Genomic DNA, 18,625 nt, shown 5'->3' on the forward strand with positions numbered 1-18,625 from the left:
GATGGATGTAAACGAATTAAGTTTTGTCTTCGGCAGACGATTCTTCCATTATTCGTCCGAAATTAATATTCTGCGTTCAGCAGTATAGGCTTAATACCAAATATTTGTATGTTGCATATCTAATTTAGAAGCATCAATTGTTGTTTATTTTTTAAAATTAAATTTTTTTAATCATAATTTTACAATGTTGAACATAATCTTGTATGTCTTTTCAATTTAAAAACTCCTTGAAAAAGTTTTTTTTTGCAATAACGGACCCAATTTGCACAAATTCATAAAAGCGGACCCTGGTTGAAAGAATGTGAGTAATTTTTTCACAATTTCACGAAAAACGGACCTTTCACAAAATGTCTGGACAGACCCCTGGTTACGATTGGAAATGAAAAAATTAAAACATGCTGTAATTGTCCAACTTTGCTAAAAAATTTTAGTTTTATAAGTTTGCTGCAAATTATTAAGAATTATTTGCTTTATAAAATCTTATATAAGCTTCGACTATATAGAAATATAATGCCTTGAACAATAATTTATTTTAAATTTTACCTATACATTTAAAAAATATATAAAGTGGCTTAGTTTGTTTTATATGATAAAATTCCATATATTTATTTCGATGAATAATAGCTTCAAATACAATTTAAAAGCAACCAAACTTTGATAAAAATATAATGAATTCATTTTATTATTGTTAAGGAATTTCGATATTTTTAAAAACATTTTGTCTAAGTGTTTTTTTCTTTCTTGACTAATAACTTTCCTATCATTGCTTTATAAAATTGAAACGAGACAAAGAATGACTTATAAAAATTTTTAAAAAAAATACTCAAATCTTTATTAGGTTTTAAATACAGATTTAGATTTTTTAACATAAAATGGTCATTAAATAATATTTTTTTATATTGATAATTATATTTTTACATGTATTTATATATATATATATTTTTATATTGATATAAAAAAATTATATTTTTTTATATTGATAATTTTTTAACAATTTAATAAATCATTGATTTCTAGTTTTTTCTAGTTTTTTTAAGTGTAACAAAAAATAAATATATATATTTAATTTGTGTCAACACTATTTTACATTTGTTATTCTGTATCATTTCTTTATAGGTTATCAATCACCAGGATATAACATTTATAGTAATGAAGTTACTACTACGACATCAACTAATGGTTTTTCTGAGCCTGCTCGCCCAACTGTTGATAGTCTTTTAGATGAATTGCAAAGCTCATTGCCTGATGCCCCAAAACTGTAAGATTTATATTTTTACTCTAATTTAGCTTTCAGAAGTAAATAAAAATGCATGTATGTAACATCGATAATAAAATTACGTAAATCTGTATTACATCAAAAATGTATGTATATAACACCAATAATGAAATTATATCAATCAGTATTACATCAAAAATGCATGTATATAACTCTTGTAAAATTACATCAATCAGTATTATGTCAAAAATGCATGTATATAACACCAATAATAAAATTATATCAATCAGTATTACATCAAAAATACATGTATGTAACACTAATAAAATTACATCAATCAGTAAGTATTACATCAAAAATGCATGTATATAGGACAAATAATAAAATTACATCAATTAGTATCTGGCTAAAAAGTTTTAACTTTTCATTATACTCTTTATCATTCCTTTTTCCTTAATTAATAAGTGTAGACATAAAATAGGACATTAATAAAAAAATTTCAAAATTTCTAGAAATTTTTAGAGTGATCTTTTACATATTTACATAGGATGACAAAATATTTAACTTATAAGTTCTTTGCAACACAACTCTGGCAAAAACTGGCCTCCTCCAAAGTAGGAAACTTGAAATAAAAAGTCAACTTCTGAGCTAATTAGTTTTTCAGTTAGTTATTTTTTATATATAATTATTTTATGTATCATTATTTTATATAAATTTTTTTTATATATTTTTTTAATATTTGTTTTCATTTTGATTTTTTTTTAAAAATTTAATATGTTTTGCTTATATGTTTTATGTTTCCATTTTGCTTAAAGTTTTAAACATTTTTTCCCTTTAAATTTTCCTTTTGAAATATTGTACTATACTGATTCCCATAAGTTAAAAAGCATCCTCAGAATTAAACCCCATCAAAACAGCATTTTCTTTTCTGCTGAAAATCTGGGATTGTTATGAATATCAAAATGAATGATTAAAACATGTTGCAAGATTGTTTAGAACAGTGACAATTTTTATCTTTGCTAAGTTTTTTATCTTTGCTAAGTTTGTGTCAATTATAATTAGTAGAGTGAGTTGACAGCCTAATTATTTTCTAAACAACAAGGTTTAAGATATAGTAAAAATATGAGTAATGACGAAAGGAAAAATGCTTATTAGGTTAAAAATAAAATTAATAACCTTAGAATATCATTTCACATTTAAGCGCTCATTCAAATTTCAAATTTTCAACAGACTTAAATAAAATGTAAATCTTTCCGAAAACAAAAAAAAATCTCAATTAAAAAACTTTCTGCAAGCAATTATAACTAAATATTAAATATCCCAATATTAATTCTTGACATATTTTGGCGAAATTTATTTGAAAATCACCAAGTTGTTTCAAACTTATTCTAATTTTTAAAAATTCTATATTGATTCATATGCATACCAGTATGTTTGAAATCAACAGAACTGTGGGAAAATGTGGCTATTTGAAGCAGAGGAAGAAATTCTGATATCAGTTCATTTCTGCAAGGATGTCCTGTGGGTTAAGATTGGGAAATTTTTCCCCTTTTTTCCCCTTCCCTTTTAATTATTTTTCTTTTATTAATATTTTTTTGTTAAATGAGTAATATAAAAAAATTTGACTATTTTTTTGTTCATAAGGAGTGATACTAAAAAAATTTCTGGAATGGTAACAAATATTCCACGCTAAATATTTGGGAATTCTTATATATTATTCATATCTTCTTTTCAGTCACTTGCATTATGCATCTAACTTTGCAAATATTCATATAAATTTGCTTTCTTACATATCACAAAATATTCAGCTACAACTAATGATTTATTTCAAATTGTTTAATTACTATTTGCTTCTTATTCCTTTTTAACAATATTTGCTTTTCAAATTCTTCAATCATTAAGTTTATTTTGCATCATGTATTGAATAGACTTCATTTTGTTGGGGTTTTAATTAATGAAAAATAATTAAATTTATTTGCAGTTCTAATGTGAAATACAAGGAAACAGTTCAGGCTCCTGTCATCAATTCAGTCAGCTCTTTTCCTCCAAATCCACAGACAATAGAGTCTGCTGCTCCTGCTGCATCATCTGCCACTAAAGAACTAGATGATTTAATGGCATCTCTTTCAGATTTTAAAGTAAGACCAAGTTAAATAAAGATGATATTTTTAGAAAGGTATTTAAAACAAACTAAACAATTGACAAGTGCAATTGCTTTTAACTATAGGTTCCCAGATCAGCCATTGCATCTATCCTGTAATTCTTTCCTATTTTTATCGAAAAAAACTTGGGAAAAAAAACATATGTCTCTTTGTTCAAAACAGATTAGTTTGCCTTATATTTTTTCATCTGTTATTCAATCATTATTTTTAATTCAATAAAATAATTAAATAAATTTTTTTAAAAACAAAATTAGGTTTCTGCCAAACGGTGGAAACCATTTTCCTATTTTAAATATCAGGTTTAGTATATTTTAAGATAATGGTTAATATCAGATTTAATATAATGTTTGTTTTCCAAATGAAGATTATATTTTTAATGCTAAAGCGTCCCTTTATGCTAGCTGATTTTACAGAAAAATAAATATTATTAATTTTTACTGGAATCTTCTATTGAATTTATTGAAATCGATTGCAAAAAGAAAAGCATGAGGTTTATAATAAAGCATCTAATGATTCAGAATCAATTTTTCCTCCTTCTAAGTCTTAAGATAGCTGAAAAATATATCTTCACAGATTTTGTATTAATGAGTATTCTGACTATAATTTTTTATTTGAATTAACTTTAAATAAAATATCTTTTATTTCAATACATTTAAATTTAATTAAGCAGCCACATATTTTTGCAATTTCATGTGGTACTTTATTATATTGACTGAACTTGTCTCTGAAAACTTAAACTGCTTTATAGTGTTCATTACAAGGTGCTCTAAGCGACTAAAGATATTTAAGTTTAATTGAAATTTAATGCTGAAAACTTGAAATTCATGACAATAATATACAAATGTCTTCTTTGAATGTTCATACTTTATTTACTGTTAAATACTGATCTAATACATTAAGTCTATTTATTTTTTAAGTATTTTAAATGTTATTATTCTCTTATATTAATCATAACATTATTAAATGCTTATATTAAGTTATGAAGGTACCAGCAGTGTTTTGCATCCAGTTTATAAATTAATTTTTTAAAACAAATTTTTAAAAAATTTTATGTTCTGATTTTTTTAAGGTTCATTTTTGTTTGTATAACAGAAATAGGGTCTTAAATTTTGTTCACATGTTTCTGAAAAACTTGGAAAAGTTAGGGAATTTTATTTTTCGAATTGAGTGAAAGTCTTATTTTAAAACTTTCATATTTTTGCATAATTTAAAATAAATTGACAAGTTATTTACAATAAAGATATTAGACTATCTTGTTCCTTGAAAAAAAATTAAAGAAATTAGCTTAAAATATACTTTACAATAATACTAATTAAAATTTTAATGTCAAAAACTGTCAAGAGCAAGGAGGTTAATGAAATGCTTCCAAACTTCTAAATATCCATTTTTCACAAAGTGCAAATATTTGTTAATTACCCTTTTTTTTTTAAAAAAATGATAATAATAGACTTAATTATTTAAACAACAATTCTAAATTTTTGTACTTTTTAGAAATATTAATTCTAATTTTGTTTAAATGCATTCATTCATTTGAAATATTGATTAAAGCTCCCTAAAAATTTCATAACATGTTTAATTACTTAATAAAGCTGTTTCTTAATTTTGCTCTATCCATTTGGACTTTGACTGTTTGCCAACAAATAATTTCCTTTATTTAACCATTGTATTCATAAAAAAGAAAAAAAATTTTGTTAGAAAAATTATTAATATCCTTGGGAATTTTAGAAACAACTCATATTATTTATAGTCTATTCTATTATTTATAGTCTATTATATTATTTATAATCTATTATTTATAATATTATGCTAAAAATAACATGGAAAAAATAAATCTATCAGTTTTAAATTAATATATTGTTTTTCAGGTCTAATTTTTATTATTTAAGTACATCCAAAAAAAATGGAAGCATGATTTTTTTTTATTATAATGCTTAAAGAAAAGGAAAACTATTAATAACCATGGGAATAAAAAATAAAAAAAAACTCATATTATTTATAGTCTGAAATTGTATTACTTTAAAAATAGTGCATGGTAAAAATACATCTATCAATTTAAAATTAATATATTATATTTCTTTTTTTATTTTCGTTATTTAAATATATATGGAAAAACTGTATGCATAAACAAATTTTAACATAACAAAAAATTCATTTTTATCCCTTTATCATTATTGGTAGGAAAAAGGTGTCATTGAATATTCTTCTCTCAGCTAAGTGGTTTACATATTTATGGAAACTGCAGTGAAGGTGTGTCCACACTAACACTGTGTAACATTTCTGTGCCAGGTCTTCAGTCTAAAAATAGCAACCACATGTGCCTTAGAAAACTCTCTGTCAAGCCACCCACTCTTTTCCCCAAAATAGTTCCCATCATACTTTTTCCAATGAGATGTAGGGCAGTTCCCTTAATTTGGGGCTCTTAGATCCCACCCCCTGATTCCAACTCCCTGCCAATCCTATCAGCTTGTGTCCTTTTCAGTCTACTTGTAACTCTGGATCAAACTCCCCCCCTCCTCCACCTTTCCCGGGGCCTGATGGGAAAGAAATGAGAAAGAGAAATTTAGGATTTTTCCACAATTGTGACTGAAAAAGCTTCCCTGGGGGTACCTATACGTTCTGCATCTTCCGGAGTGTTTTAATCTTGTTCTTCATCGTTTGAGGTGTGCATGCAGTAGATTTTAAGTGACATCTTAAGTTATTTGATTTTTTTCAATTTTCTGAGTGGTATTTCTTTATAGTGTTCACAACCTAGCAAACCGTCTGAAGCACAATACGCAAAGCCTAATAAGGTGTCCAGGTCACCAACTGGCCCAGGCAAAGGTGTTGATCAGTTGGATTCTATGCTTGGTACATTGCAATCAGACATGAGCAAACAAGGTGTCAACACAAGTCCTAAAGGTCATTGCACGGCTTGCAATAAGCCTATTGTAGGCCAGGTTAGTAATTTTTTCCTACTTAAAAAGTATATTTCTATAAGTAATATAATGCAATAAATAGCTTCTTGCAGATGGAAATACTTATATGTAAAATAATAAGGATATAATGAGCATTTAAGGATATAGCAGTGATTTTTGTGTATAAACACAATGAACTCCTTTAAAAAGTAGCTATGAACAATATTTTAATGCAAACTATCACATGTTAATTTCTCTGCATGTTGCTTTTCTCAGATAGTAGTGCTTGTATAAAAAAATAATGATAAAGATATAATGATAATATGTTTGTAACTTTTGTATATAAATTCCTCTATGAACCTTAAGTAACTATCTATGAACAATATTTTAATGCAATTTATTGTAAAGTTTATAACTATTTGAGTTGTTTTTTTCTGACAGTGGTGGCTCTCATAAATAAATTCTATAATCGAAGCATTAGCCTTGTTCTTTTTTTTTCTTCAAAAAACAAGCAGAAACTGGTTTTTCCAGTGTTATGCAAAGGAAAAGTTGCATGTTACCAGAAAATTCAGTGCAATATTGCTTCTATAACTTTATACTTGGAGGGTTAAAGTGTAATATCCCATTATCTCTTTTGTGTAGTTGATCTAGTTATAAAAAAATAAAATTAATGAAGCTTTGAGTAAAAGAGAAAAAAAACCTTAAATAAATTAATGTGTGCATTCTAAAAAGTTGTAAATATTGGCTGAATTTTATTTTTAATGCTTGAGTTACTACATTTCTTTCAAAATAAGAAAATGTTAAATTTCCTCTAAAAAGCAACTGTCATATTTTTTTATTTCTTCATGTTTATAATGTTAAATAATGTTTGCATTTAATTCTTTATTATCCCTTGTGCACGAGCATATGCTAATCATTGAATATATGTCTATTCTACTTTAAAAAATGAAATGACAAATCATTAGCATAATTTTTTGATTTCTATCTGCTATTCCTACTGCTGTGCAATTCCATTCGCTGTAATAGTTATTGAAATATTTTGTGTGTCAATACTTTGAAACAAACATAACATTTAAGAAATTATGCCATTTGCATAAGCGTGTGTATATACTAAGTATAACAGTGAGCATAAATATGTAACAGTTATTTCACAAATAATCATTTTAATAATAAACTAACAATTTAGTTATGATTTTGTAGGTGAGGAAAAAATTAAAACGTAGTTCACTCAATAACAAATCTGTGCTGAATAGCTTTAAAAAAATTATTTATTAACCTACGGAAACATTTGCTTTTTTATTGTTGATTAAAAATAAATCAAGCTTTTAACTTCCATAATATAATGTGATTTATAGAAATCTTACTTCAATAAGGATTGACAGCAATAACAATTTATCAAGCTTTTAACTTTTATTTTATTCTGCATTGTGATTTGTAAAAATTTTTCTTAATACAAATTCTCTGTGGAATAGCATAACTGGTGTTAAAAGTTTGGTTGTCTATGTCTAGTTGATAGTCCATGAGTGAAGGGAAAAGAATTTGGTGCTTAGTGGAGCATGAAGATTTAGCAAAAACTTTCGGTTTCTTTCTATGAGAAAAAATACCTTTATATACATGGCATTTGAAATCCTTATTCTGAGTTTTTTTTTGTTTTTATACCAATAAGTGATTGAATACCCTTAAAAATTTCTAACTAATGGAAAGAAAAAGATGGTGCTGACAAAATAATCTAAATTAGCTCATTAAGGAATCAAATTCTGACTAAATTAATAAAAGTGTGCATTTCAAAATATAAGTGCATGTGTCATAAAACAAAATTAATAAAATTAAATTGTTGCTAATGTTAAATTAAGAAAATAAGCATTGCAGTATTCACAATCAAACTCTTATTTGTGTCTCAGAATTTTTTTTGTTTTTTTTTTGTAGGAAAATAAAATTTTCAGTTGAAATTAATAAAAAATAAATTAGAAAATTACTTATTTACTCATTTTTATGTGGCACGAGATTATATCCTCTCAGCATATGCCACACCAAATTGTGTGAAATTAAAGTTATTGTTTAAAAATAGTAAAATTTTGTTAGTTGTTGTTATTAGAATTAAAAAGTTTCTTTAGAGAATTTTATTTAAAATTACTTGTAATATCTTGTTTAGTATCAAGGTTTTTCAAATTTGTAGTCATATTGTTATAAAAATTTGAGTTTGAGAAATAATTACTAACAATAATAATGAACAAAACAAAACAAAATTATTTTTTACTTAAACTGGTTTTTGATTCATTTCATTTTTAAATCTTTCATTATTTTCAGTGCATGTTTTTTGTTGTTGTCAATTTTAGTTGGGACTGTAAGTCCCATATTGATAGTTGCACTCAGTCCGAATTTCAGATCCCAATTATAAAATTATTCCTTTGAAACTTTTTGTTTTACTTCATTTTATTTTCATTTGATAAATGCGCAAATTGACTTAAAGTACATTTCCTTTAAAATGTAAAGCTTTGCTTATTCCCCCCTCTTTTTTTACTTTTTTTAACAAGAAATTTTTATTCGATTTTGCCAAGAACAAAATTTGCTTGAAAATAATTTGAAATATCTTATTTGTGCACTTAAGAAAGGAAATTTAGATATTAAAGTACCAGGTAAACCTGAGAATAAATGTATTTTTATGCTATTAAACTATGAATAAGCTGATTATTTTATGTATTTATTATGTTTAATATTATTTTTGTTCAATATTATTTTGTGCTATTAAACTATCAGGTAACTTAATTGTTTCGTAATTTAATGATACAACAATCAACTAAGTTAGCATGCCTCTACGTTCTGTTTTGTGGTATTGAAAAGATGCATTGAAAATTATTTTCTTCATTTTTAGAATAAATCTATGAGGGAAAAAATAGAAAAATCAATGACTTAGTCGTTTAAACTTCACACATTTTCAACTAAAATTAGCTTTCAAATTTTTATATATCTAAAAATATAAATATATATATCAAACTTAGGAAGTATTTCTCAAAATCTACCTTTAAAGCTATCTTTTTTATAAGGAAAAAGTTCTGCAACTTCTGAATATTTGATCAAGTAGTTCTAAATTTGTGTAACTATTGTGAGAATTTTATGGAGTGTTGAAAGCTGAAAGGAAGCAAGTAGAATCCGAAAAATATATATGTTGTGTATAATTGAAATTTTATACCTGTAGTTTTTATTACTTTTTTATTGGGAATAATTAAGATTGATTTGATTAATTTTTTGAAAACAATTACTTATTTTATGAAATATAATTATTGATAAAAAAGAAATCTTTCAATGCAGTTAGAATACTTGCCGTCAGTCTAATGATTATTATGTTATTGGAAAATTCAACTGCATACTGATGTTTATTTATGTTTGTTGTTTTGTTTAACCTTTTAAGATGTTTTTTTTTTTTCATTTATTCAGCTATTATCCTTATTCATTTATTTTTGAACCATTTACAAAATTATTTGCACATCATAATGTTAAAACTTAAAAATTGTCTTGTTTGATTTTCAATTTGTTTTTGTTTACTTCATTGATGGCAGTTTTTGTGTATACATTTAGACATTTTATGATTGATAATTTATTTTTTAGAAATCTTTGTTCTAATTATTACATTTATTTCTATGTTTTTATCTATATCATAGATTAAAATAATTTTCCTACAATTACCCCCAAAAGATGATTTAAAGGATTTAGGGATTTATTGTTATTTTTTTCTTCAAAATTTTAAGATCAGAATGAGCAACAGGATATATTTTTCATTTAATTAAATATTAATTTTAATTTAAATGCGTATTGAGTGCAGTTAAAGTTATCAGTTTAAATTTATTTTCTGTGTAACAATTTTAAATGCAGTGCTAGTTTTAGATTTAGATATATAGATTTTACCCAAATTTTACATAGTTGAATGTTGACTAGATTATGGTACTCATTTCTATTACTGTTATTAGGTTGTTACAGCACTTGGTAAAACATGGCATAAAGAGCACTTTGTATGTGGTCATTGTCAACAAGAATTAGGAACCAAGAACTTTTTTGAAAGAGATGGTGTTCCCTATTGTGAAACAGATTACCACAACATTTTTTCACCCAAATGTGCTTATTGTAATGCTGCTATATTAGGAGTAAGCATTTTTTCCATATTATGTCTACAAACTATTGTATTTGGAACCATAGTAATAATATTTTCCCCATTCTTTTATTATTATCTAATTGTTGCAGAAAATAAATGAGATAAAATATATAAAATAATCCTTTATTATTTTTGTTGAATATTAAACTATGGCTAAAATTTAGTTTTACTTATTGAACTTTTACTTGTAAAACTTGAACATATTAAACTTTTCCTTATGTTTAAATAAAGTAGAAAATTATAGAATTCAAAATGAAAATCAAAAGCATATAAAATGTAGCATATAAAATGCTTAATTGCTATGTGAAATGTGAGTAATATTAAAATTTTTTTATATTCTAATAATTTGTATTCTTAGTTACCTTAACTTTTTCTTTCTTTCTATTATATTGAAAAAATCATTTTTATTGTTGTATTACAAAAATATAATGAGTGTTTTTTATATTATTTTTATTGTTGTATTACAAAAATTAATTGAGTGTTTTTTTTTTGTTTTTTTTTTCGAAGTTTATTTTATTGCAATTGAAGCTATAAAAAATTTGAAGCCTGCTCTTACTTTTTTACAGTTAAGTCATACAGTTAAAAAAGGTGTTTAATTAAAGATGAAGCTTTTTTTATTGTTTGCATTGGGAAATTTAATTGCTAAGTACCTCACTGACCTAGCTCGAGAAACAGTGTTGCGAACTCATAACTAAATTTTAATTTAAATTGATCGAAAGAGCAAAGTTAAAAATTCCAAAAACAAATCAAATAAGAATTTAAAAATAGGTAGTGGCTTAGAGGGAAGTTTTAAAACAAAGAAAATAATTATATAGTGAGTTGGAAAATAAATCAACTTACATTATTGATGAATCCAAGTCCAATATCAAATTAAAATTAAGTTACTATTTCATCATCAGAAAACTCTATTGAGTCTGGTTGCAAAACCCAAGGCATTCTTTTGTTGCACTCTCTGGTTTATTTGAAGAATGAAGTTAAAAATTCCTTTTACAAGTTCGATCAATGGAGTCTTGATGTGGGGTCTATAGAAACAATCAAAAATGGCATGTTGATTGTAGTTCTTTAGAGAAGCCTTTCCCTGATATTTAAGTAAAATGAGCAGTTAAAAATAGTGTGATCTTGATCCTCTGAAACATCGCAAGTTATGTAGAATAACGATTTGCCGGAGCACTTCTGGTGAATGTTTAAAATACTATGCTGGGTAATGAATTGATTCAATTAAAAATCAGAAAAAAATTCTTTAAAGTAACCGTTTCAATGATCCTGGCAATAGGACGACTTCTGTAAGAGCTTTTCCTGCATTGAAATAAAAGCTATTTAATTTGATTTTTAACTTGAATCTTTATAGATTGATAGTAATTACAAACTGATTCTAGTTCAAAGGGTTCTTCAGCCAGTTGTTAAATTTTTTTAATGTTTTTATTAAAAATTTGAATCATATTACAATCTATAAGGAATTGTACTAAATACAATTTATAACCAATTGTTCAAAATTGGTTTTCAATTCGATTAGTCATTGTCCATAACATAAGTCTTCTCTAGTTCGGTTGTATATTGAAAAATAATCGGTAACAATTTTAATATGTTATGAAGTAAGAAGTTCAATATTTTAATATGATTATTAAATCAAGATAATTGAAAAATAATTATAAAAAAATTTATAAATTGAAATAATAAAAAAATAATTAATTAATTTAAAAATCCTTAGTAGGTACCTAAATTATACTATGAACTACTAGTTGTTAATATTTTAATTATAAAGTTAACTAAGTTAGCACAAAAACCCGTTGTGGGTCAGGGAGTCATGGAGATTAACGCTTGACAATTTATTTATACTGAATTGAACTATGATTATATTATATTGACTTGAATTATATCAGATGGAAATTAAAATTACGCCGTTAATTTAATTCAAGAGCATGAATTTGCTTAAAATGCATATAGAATTTTGAAGAAAATTATGATTAAATATTCGGTCTAACAGATAAAAATGTGAAAATGGATAAATTCCTCATTCTCATTAATGCTAATATTTATGAAAATGATATCATTAGAAATGCATCACTGCTCTGGAGAAGACTTGGCACCCGGAGCATTTCTTCTGCACCCAGTGTGGCAAACAATTTGGAGAAGAAGGTTTTCATGAAAAGGATGGTAAACCTTACTGCCGGGATGACTTCCTCGAGATGTTTGCATTGAAGTGTGCTGGTTGCAATCGTCCTATTACAGAAAATTACATCTCTGCTATGAATAGTCAATGGCATCCTAACTGTTTTGCTTGCCGGGTAAGTTCTACCTTAATTTTTTATGATGTTAGAATAATTCAATTTTGTTTATCTTTGTGCTCTTCTCATAATTTTTTTTATATAGTTTCATCAGCACTTATGTATACAAATTAATAAAAAATCTACATAAGGTGTTTGGTTTCAAAAATAAATACCTATTTGCAATCTATTCACGCTTTTTTTAATATTTTGACAAAACTATGCAAATTAAATTTACATTCTTTAAAAAAAATTTAAAAAATGTATACCTTAGAAATCAAATTTTTTTCCAACCATTAATTTAAAAATTGTTAAAGAATAATAAATAATTACTAAAAACTATTTTTTACATGGAATTATCTTTAAATAAATATATTTTATAATTGCAAGCAGAAATTTTTGGACTCTGAAAAAATTCTCGAGATATTGCAAAATATGCTAAAAGAAAAAATAACATTAAAGGGTCCAAACTTTTAGTCGCTTTGCTGAAAATATCAATATATAGCCTTTAATAAATTTGCATATTAAAGGTTAGGTATGGCTTCAAACCATTAAGATTGAATTCTGACATGTTAGAATCCAATTGTTAGCTCAAAAGTTATTCAGGGTGTTCTGTTTTTTATATTGCATACTGTATAAAGAATTCACATTTAAGGAGAGAATATTGAGGGAAACATGTAGAATTTCTAATTATTTAGGGAAGGAAATTTACTTACTTTTTTTACCATCAACAATGAGGAAAATGGATTGAACTGAATTTTGAACCAAACCCTTCATCCTCAATAATTTAAAAACTCTTTATGATTTCATGTAGCACATATTACTGACAGTGCATAAATGCTTGTTTGGTTTACAATTACTGCACTGAATTATGATTCCTACTAAAATTTTAATTCTTGATGGGTATTTTTTTCATTCAAAAAATATTCATTTATTTAACTGTTAAACTTTATTAAGTTTTTTTTTAAATCATATTTCATGCATACTTAAAATAATCTTATGTATACCTGAAACATTTATATTAGGATTTGAAATATTATAAGTTACTTGAAAATATCATCTTTTGTAACTGCTACACTGAAATATGCTATATAGACTACTAACTGAGTAGTTGTATTTATTATTTTTGTTGATGTATTACATGTTTATTTTATCCTTTTTGAACTGAGCATTAATTTTTTTCCTAGTTTAACTAAAAAGAAAACAATGTTTATTGTAAACTCTGGAAAACTATTTTTAGAAGAACTTTTCATTTAATTATGTTTTATTTTATTATGTATTGCTGATAATAGTAACGCCATATCAAGTTCAGCTGATTCATTATTATGATTATATAATTTAGTATAGTTTAGTACCGTGTTGGATTTTCAAGGACATTTTATATTTTAAACATATTTTATATAAAGATCTCATTTTTTTATTCTCAATGCTATTGTACAGGATGAAAAAAAGTAGAATTCAGTGTCATCACCGTATATAGAGTGAGAAGGTATCCATATTCGCATGTATATAAAATTAAATTGTATCGGTAATTACGTGAATTAACCACTAATTTAGTGTTTTAATAGTTTTACGAATTGCAGTCTTTCTAGAACTTATGACAATAAAAACAAATAGGAAGAAATATTATATTTAATAACATTTGTACCGCATTTCTCTAAAATGTTATAAATGAAAAAAACTTTTCATTTGTGGAGCTTGGATCTAATGCTTGTGTAGTTTTACTAATTTATGGATTTTAGTTTTTCATGGTTTTAATTTCTAAAGGAATTGTGTGGATGGTTGTATATTAATTAGTTTAATGCTTACGCTTAAAAAAATGCTTTTATAGCTAATATATTAGCATGATATGGCTGCGTTATATAAACTGCATGTAAATATTTATTATTTTTGGCTTAAATGATTAAGAAATTTTGTTTTTAATTTTAATAACGTGTGATTGGCAGTTTTTTTACTAAATGTTTTTGATGTTTACATTTTTGTGTTAAAGTATTTTTTAAACTTTTTGATATATTTTTATGTTTTTATATAATTGAGCTTTATTTTTTTAGATTTTCTTTAAATAAAGAAAAAAATTGTAGCAGTGCTTTTTCCCTATTCCCAAAATTTTTGTGATTGTTTTAAATGCAATTGCTTTTTGCTAATTCTTGGGCAATATACATAAGGTTATTTTTGTATCCATTTTTTCTTCCTTATACATTAAAGCAGGTTAAAAAAAAATTTTAAACTAATTTTTTAATGCTACTAGTTGTATTTGTCATTAAAATTTGTGATTAGCTTTTTTCTTCCTGACTACATTTTTCAAAAACATTTCATGCTGGAAAAGTAGCGGTACCAAAAAATTACTAGAATTGTAGTTTAAGCATAATTTTTATTGGTTTATAAGACATGAAATTTGTTAAAGATTAATAACTTTCATGTTTTCCGTAGAGGAAAACCATAATTACTGTATTACAATGTATTTGATTTGTGTTTATTCATTATTTATTTTTAAAAAACCCTTTTACCATTTATAAAATTATTTCTTGCATGATTAAGCAAATAAAAACAATAACTGTATTTTGGGGGAATCTTACTTGTATTCCCTTTTTCTATAATTATTGTAATTTTGTATACTTAATTTTTTTTACCAATTTATGCAAAAATATTTTTTTTCCTGACTTGTTTTTTTCCCCCCATGCATATTAAAGTTCATGATTTACCTACATATCTTCAATGTTGTTCTTCATGAACTTACTTTGTTTTACAAAATGCTTCTTTTAAAAAGATATAACTATTGCAAAAGAAATAATAATAATTTTAAAGCCTTGCTATAATAGAATGAAAAGAAAAATTACATAAAAAATTATTTATAAGAGATGTCACTAAAATTTCAATTATTCCTTAAAGAAAACAGAATCGAAACTTAAATGTAATCTGCTATGTAATAAATTGCCAAGTACTGCTATTTATTATAATTTAAATATTTTTATTGGGGTTAAAAAAATTAATGTTTATGTTAACATTTAACATTATGTTTTTTAGCTTTTTCTTAAAATTGTTCTTGAATATTTTTCTTTAAAAATATTGATAATTTTTACTCCAAAATTTTTCCAAATTACTCCAAAAAAGCTTAGTTCTCCCCTGCCCTCAGAAAAAGAATAAAAAAGTCCTTACTTTTAAGATTAAAAAAATTTGTCAACACTCACACTTAAAATTTTATTATTTTTTTTATAATTTATGTAGTAAATTACTAAAAGTAACTAGTGACTGTAATAAAGTTGGAAAAAGAAAACATCTGTAGTGCCTGTCTGTTTTTTTATAACATAAATGTAAAAAAAAAGAAAGAAAGAAATTTAATTTTCCTTTTTTAGTAACCAGATTTTAGATTCTTTATTACAATAGTTATAGTTGGGTACCATCAGTTTATTCCTGATTGAAACTAAGATAACTTTGTGGTTTTGAAAAACATTAAGTTTAGTTGTCTCCTGCATCTGTTTCAGTTATAGTTCCACTATGATCTTATTCCAATTCATCACTATCAGAATTATCACATTCGGGTATTTTATTACAGTCTGAACGATTTCATCATCTCTTAGCTGTTCAGAATACATATTGTCATTTTTTTTTGTCGTATGCCTCTTTAGGCAGAGGGGGTGCTATTGTTCTTGTTTTTCTGTGGCGCCATCTATGGCCAAGAATTTGACTTCTGCCACACCATTCACACAACCACAAACCCGTTTATAGGACGGGTCACATTCACACACACAAAGGAGAAAGGACATAGAACACAGAGAGAGAGAAAGAAACATCCATGCCTTGACCAGGATTCAAACCCAGAACCTTTCTGATGCAAGGACAGTTCCCTGCCCCCTACGCAGGCCGGTCGGCCATATTGTCCTTATCACAGTTTAATCCAGTGTTTCTTAACCTTTTTGGTATAATGGACCCCCTTTAAAATTTTTTAAGAAGTCACCGACCACCCCCCTGTGACAAAAATAATTGCAAAAACCATCCATTATTAGAAAACATTTAATTTTATTATTTTAATAGTATACACAATTTGTATAATTAAAATTTTTTATTGTGAAGGTTGCTGCTGCTTTTCCTTAATTAACAAATTGAATTGGGGGATAGTTTTCGACAAAGCATCACACATATCTTGTTCGACATTCAATCGATTTCGATGTTTTGTTTTTATTGTCACGAGTGTGGAAAATCCCGCTTCGCAAAGATACACCGTAGCAAACGGAATTATAGCTGCCATAGATCGCTTTACAAGCAATGGGTAGGCTTCCAAAGGTTTTGAAAATTAGGAGTAGTTAGCGGACCCCCAAAATATGACTCATGGACCCCTTAGGGGTTCATGAACCACAGGTTAAGAAACCCTGGTTTAATCAATCCATAAATTAACTAGAAAGAGTTTCTTTTAGACTCAAGATTTGAGATGTCAATGCAATAAAATCTAACACATTATCATTAATTTAAACATAGGGGGGCTGCAGGGGAAACTTCATGCAGATGTGATAGAAATGTGATAAAATTGTTGTTGTTAAAATGGGACTATTCGTCTATCAATCAAATGCAGCATCCCGGCTGACACAGGGCTGTCAACCAACGGCAGCTGTGACCAAGATAACTGAAGGCCCCATCCCCATATTATGTTTTCACATATGGCTCATTATTGCTTCTATTTTCTCTCATTATCAAAGATTGGTTCATTCGAATATCATTGTATCAAATTAGGTATTATTAAGGATTTTCGATTCAAATTGCATCAGCTTTTTGAAACGGAAGGGGTGTTTAATTATTGAAGTGTCTTCTGTCAGATAACCAAATTTTATCATACTTTGAAAAGTTTTTTTCTCTACATTTTTTAAAAATATCTTTTTGTTATTTATCGCTATCAGTAACTGAGACATAATTTCTCTTTTGTATTTAATATTATATTTCTTCAATGCCATTAATTTCTGATTAAATTTAACTCACAATTTAGCTAGCTATGTAGCTAACACTGACGGATTAAGTTTTTATGTACTTAATTTCTTAATAAATTAAACTCACAATTCAGTTAGCTATGTAGCTATCACTCATGGAGAGATAATTTCTTTTTCACATTTAATTTTAATAACCTTCCTATGTGCTAAATTTCTGATTAAATTTAACTCACATGTCGTTCGTTTGTTGCATCCAAAAATTAAAATATTAAGTGAACTATGAAACTCCTGCCAAAAAGAAAATGTGAACTAAGAATCCTTGAAGCATTTACCACAAAGTGATTTAAAAGAATTATTAAATGTAATTTTATATTCTTAACTTTATCATTTACTTGGTAAAATTGCATTTCATTAACTAAAAATGTCTTAGTGTGTTTAAGGATATTAATTATGCCCAACTTTTTTAACATTCAATGATCATGCCATGCTTGATTATTTTTATACCCTGGTAAATTATTGAAAACTTAAGATCAATTATTTTGAATGTTAATAGTACTTGGGGATGGCATTAATTATGTCCAACTTTTTTAACATTCAATGATCATGCCATGCTTGATTATTTTTATACCCTGGTAAATTATTGAAAACTTAAGATCAATTATTTTGAATGTTAATAGTACTTGGTCCTTGTTTTAGAGAATCGTCTGTAATCTAATAATTTGCAATTATTATATTTTTTTATCAATTCTTTATTATTTTTTTCTTTCCCTTTAAAATGTGAGGATTTGATTAAATTTAAAATCGTATAAGTAATCTATAGCATACATTATGTAAAGTTGCTTTTTTAAAAAATCAAAATCCTGAAGCTGCTATATCCCTTATAATAATTGTTAGAAAAGGAATTATTTAGTTAGCTATGTATAAATAGTAGTTCAGAAACTTTAAAGGTTGAGGATGGCATCTTGTATAGGTAGAATTTAAAATGGTTATAATTGAGTCGTTCACTGCCTTAAGTAATTAACTCAA

At 25.9% G+C, this 18,625-nt stretch overlaps 1 protein-coding gene across 6 annotated transcripts in view; it reads left to right on the plus strand.

The window, feature by feature from the left end:
- The window catches only part of LOC107448804 (paxillin), a 97,251-nt gene that overhangs the window by 75,577 nt on the left and 3,049 nt on the right, over positions 1-18,625 (plus strand). For 3 of the 6 annotated variants that reach the window (XM_071182385.1, XM_071182386.1, XM_071182384.1), the window contains exons 4-8: positions 1,117-1,258; positions 3,198-3,354; positions 6,117-6,314; positions 10,238-10,411; positions 12,474-12,704. In XM_071182385.1, the coding sequence (XP_071038486.1) occupies positions 1,117-1,258; positions 3,198-3,354; positions 6,117-6,314; positions 10,238-10,411; positions 12,474-12,704 (902 nt within the window). Of the gene's footprint in view, positions 1-1,116; positions 1,259-3,197; positions 3,355-6,116; positions 6,315-10,237; positions 10,412-12,473; positions 12,705-14,123; positions 14,173-18,625 lie in introns of all 6 variants that reach the window. The other 3 variants (XM_071182389.1, XM_071182388.1, XM_071182387.1) reach the window with 2 other exon arrangements.

Source organism: Parasteatoda tepidariorum, chromosome 6, assembly GCF_043381705.1.
Source record: "Parasteatoda tepidariorum isolate YZ-2023 chromosome 6, CAS_Ptep_4.0, whole genome shotgun sequence".
Lineage (NCBI taxonomy): Eukaryota > Metazoa > Arthropoda > Arachnida > Araneae > Theridiidae > Parasteatoda > Parasteatoda tepidariorum.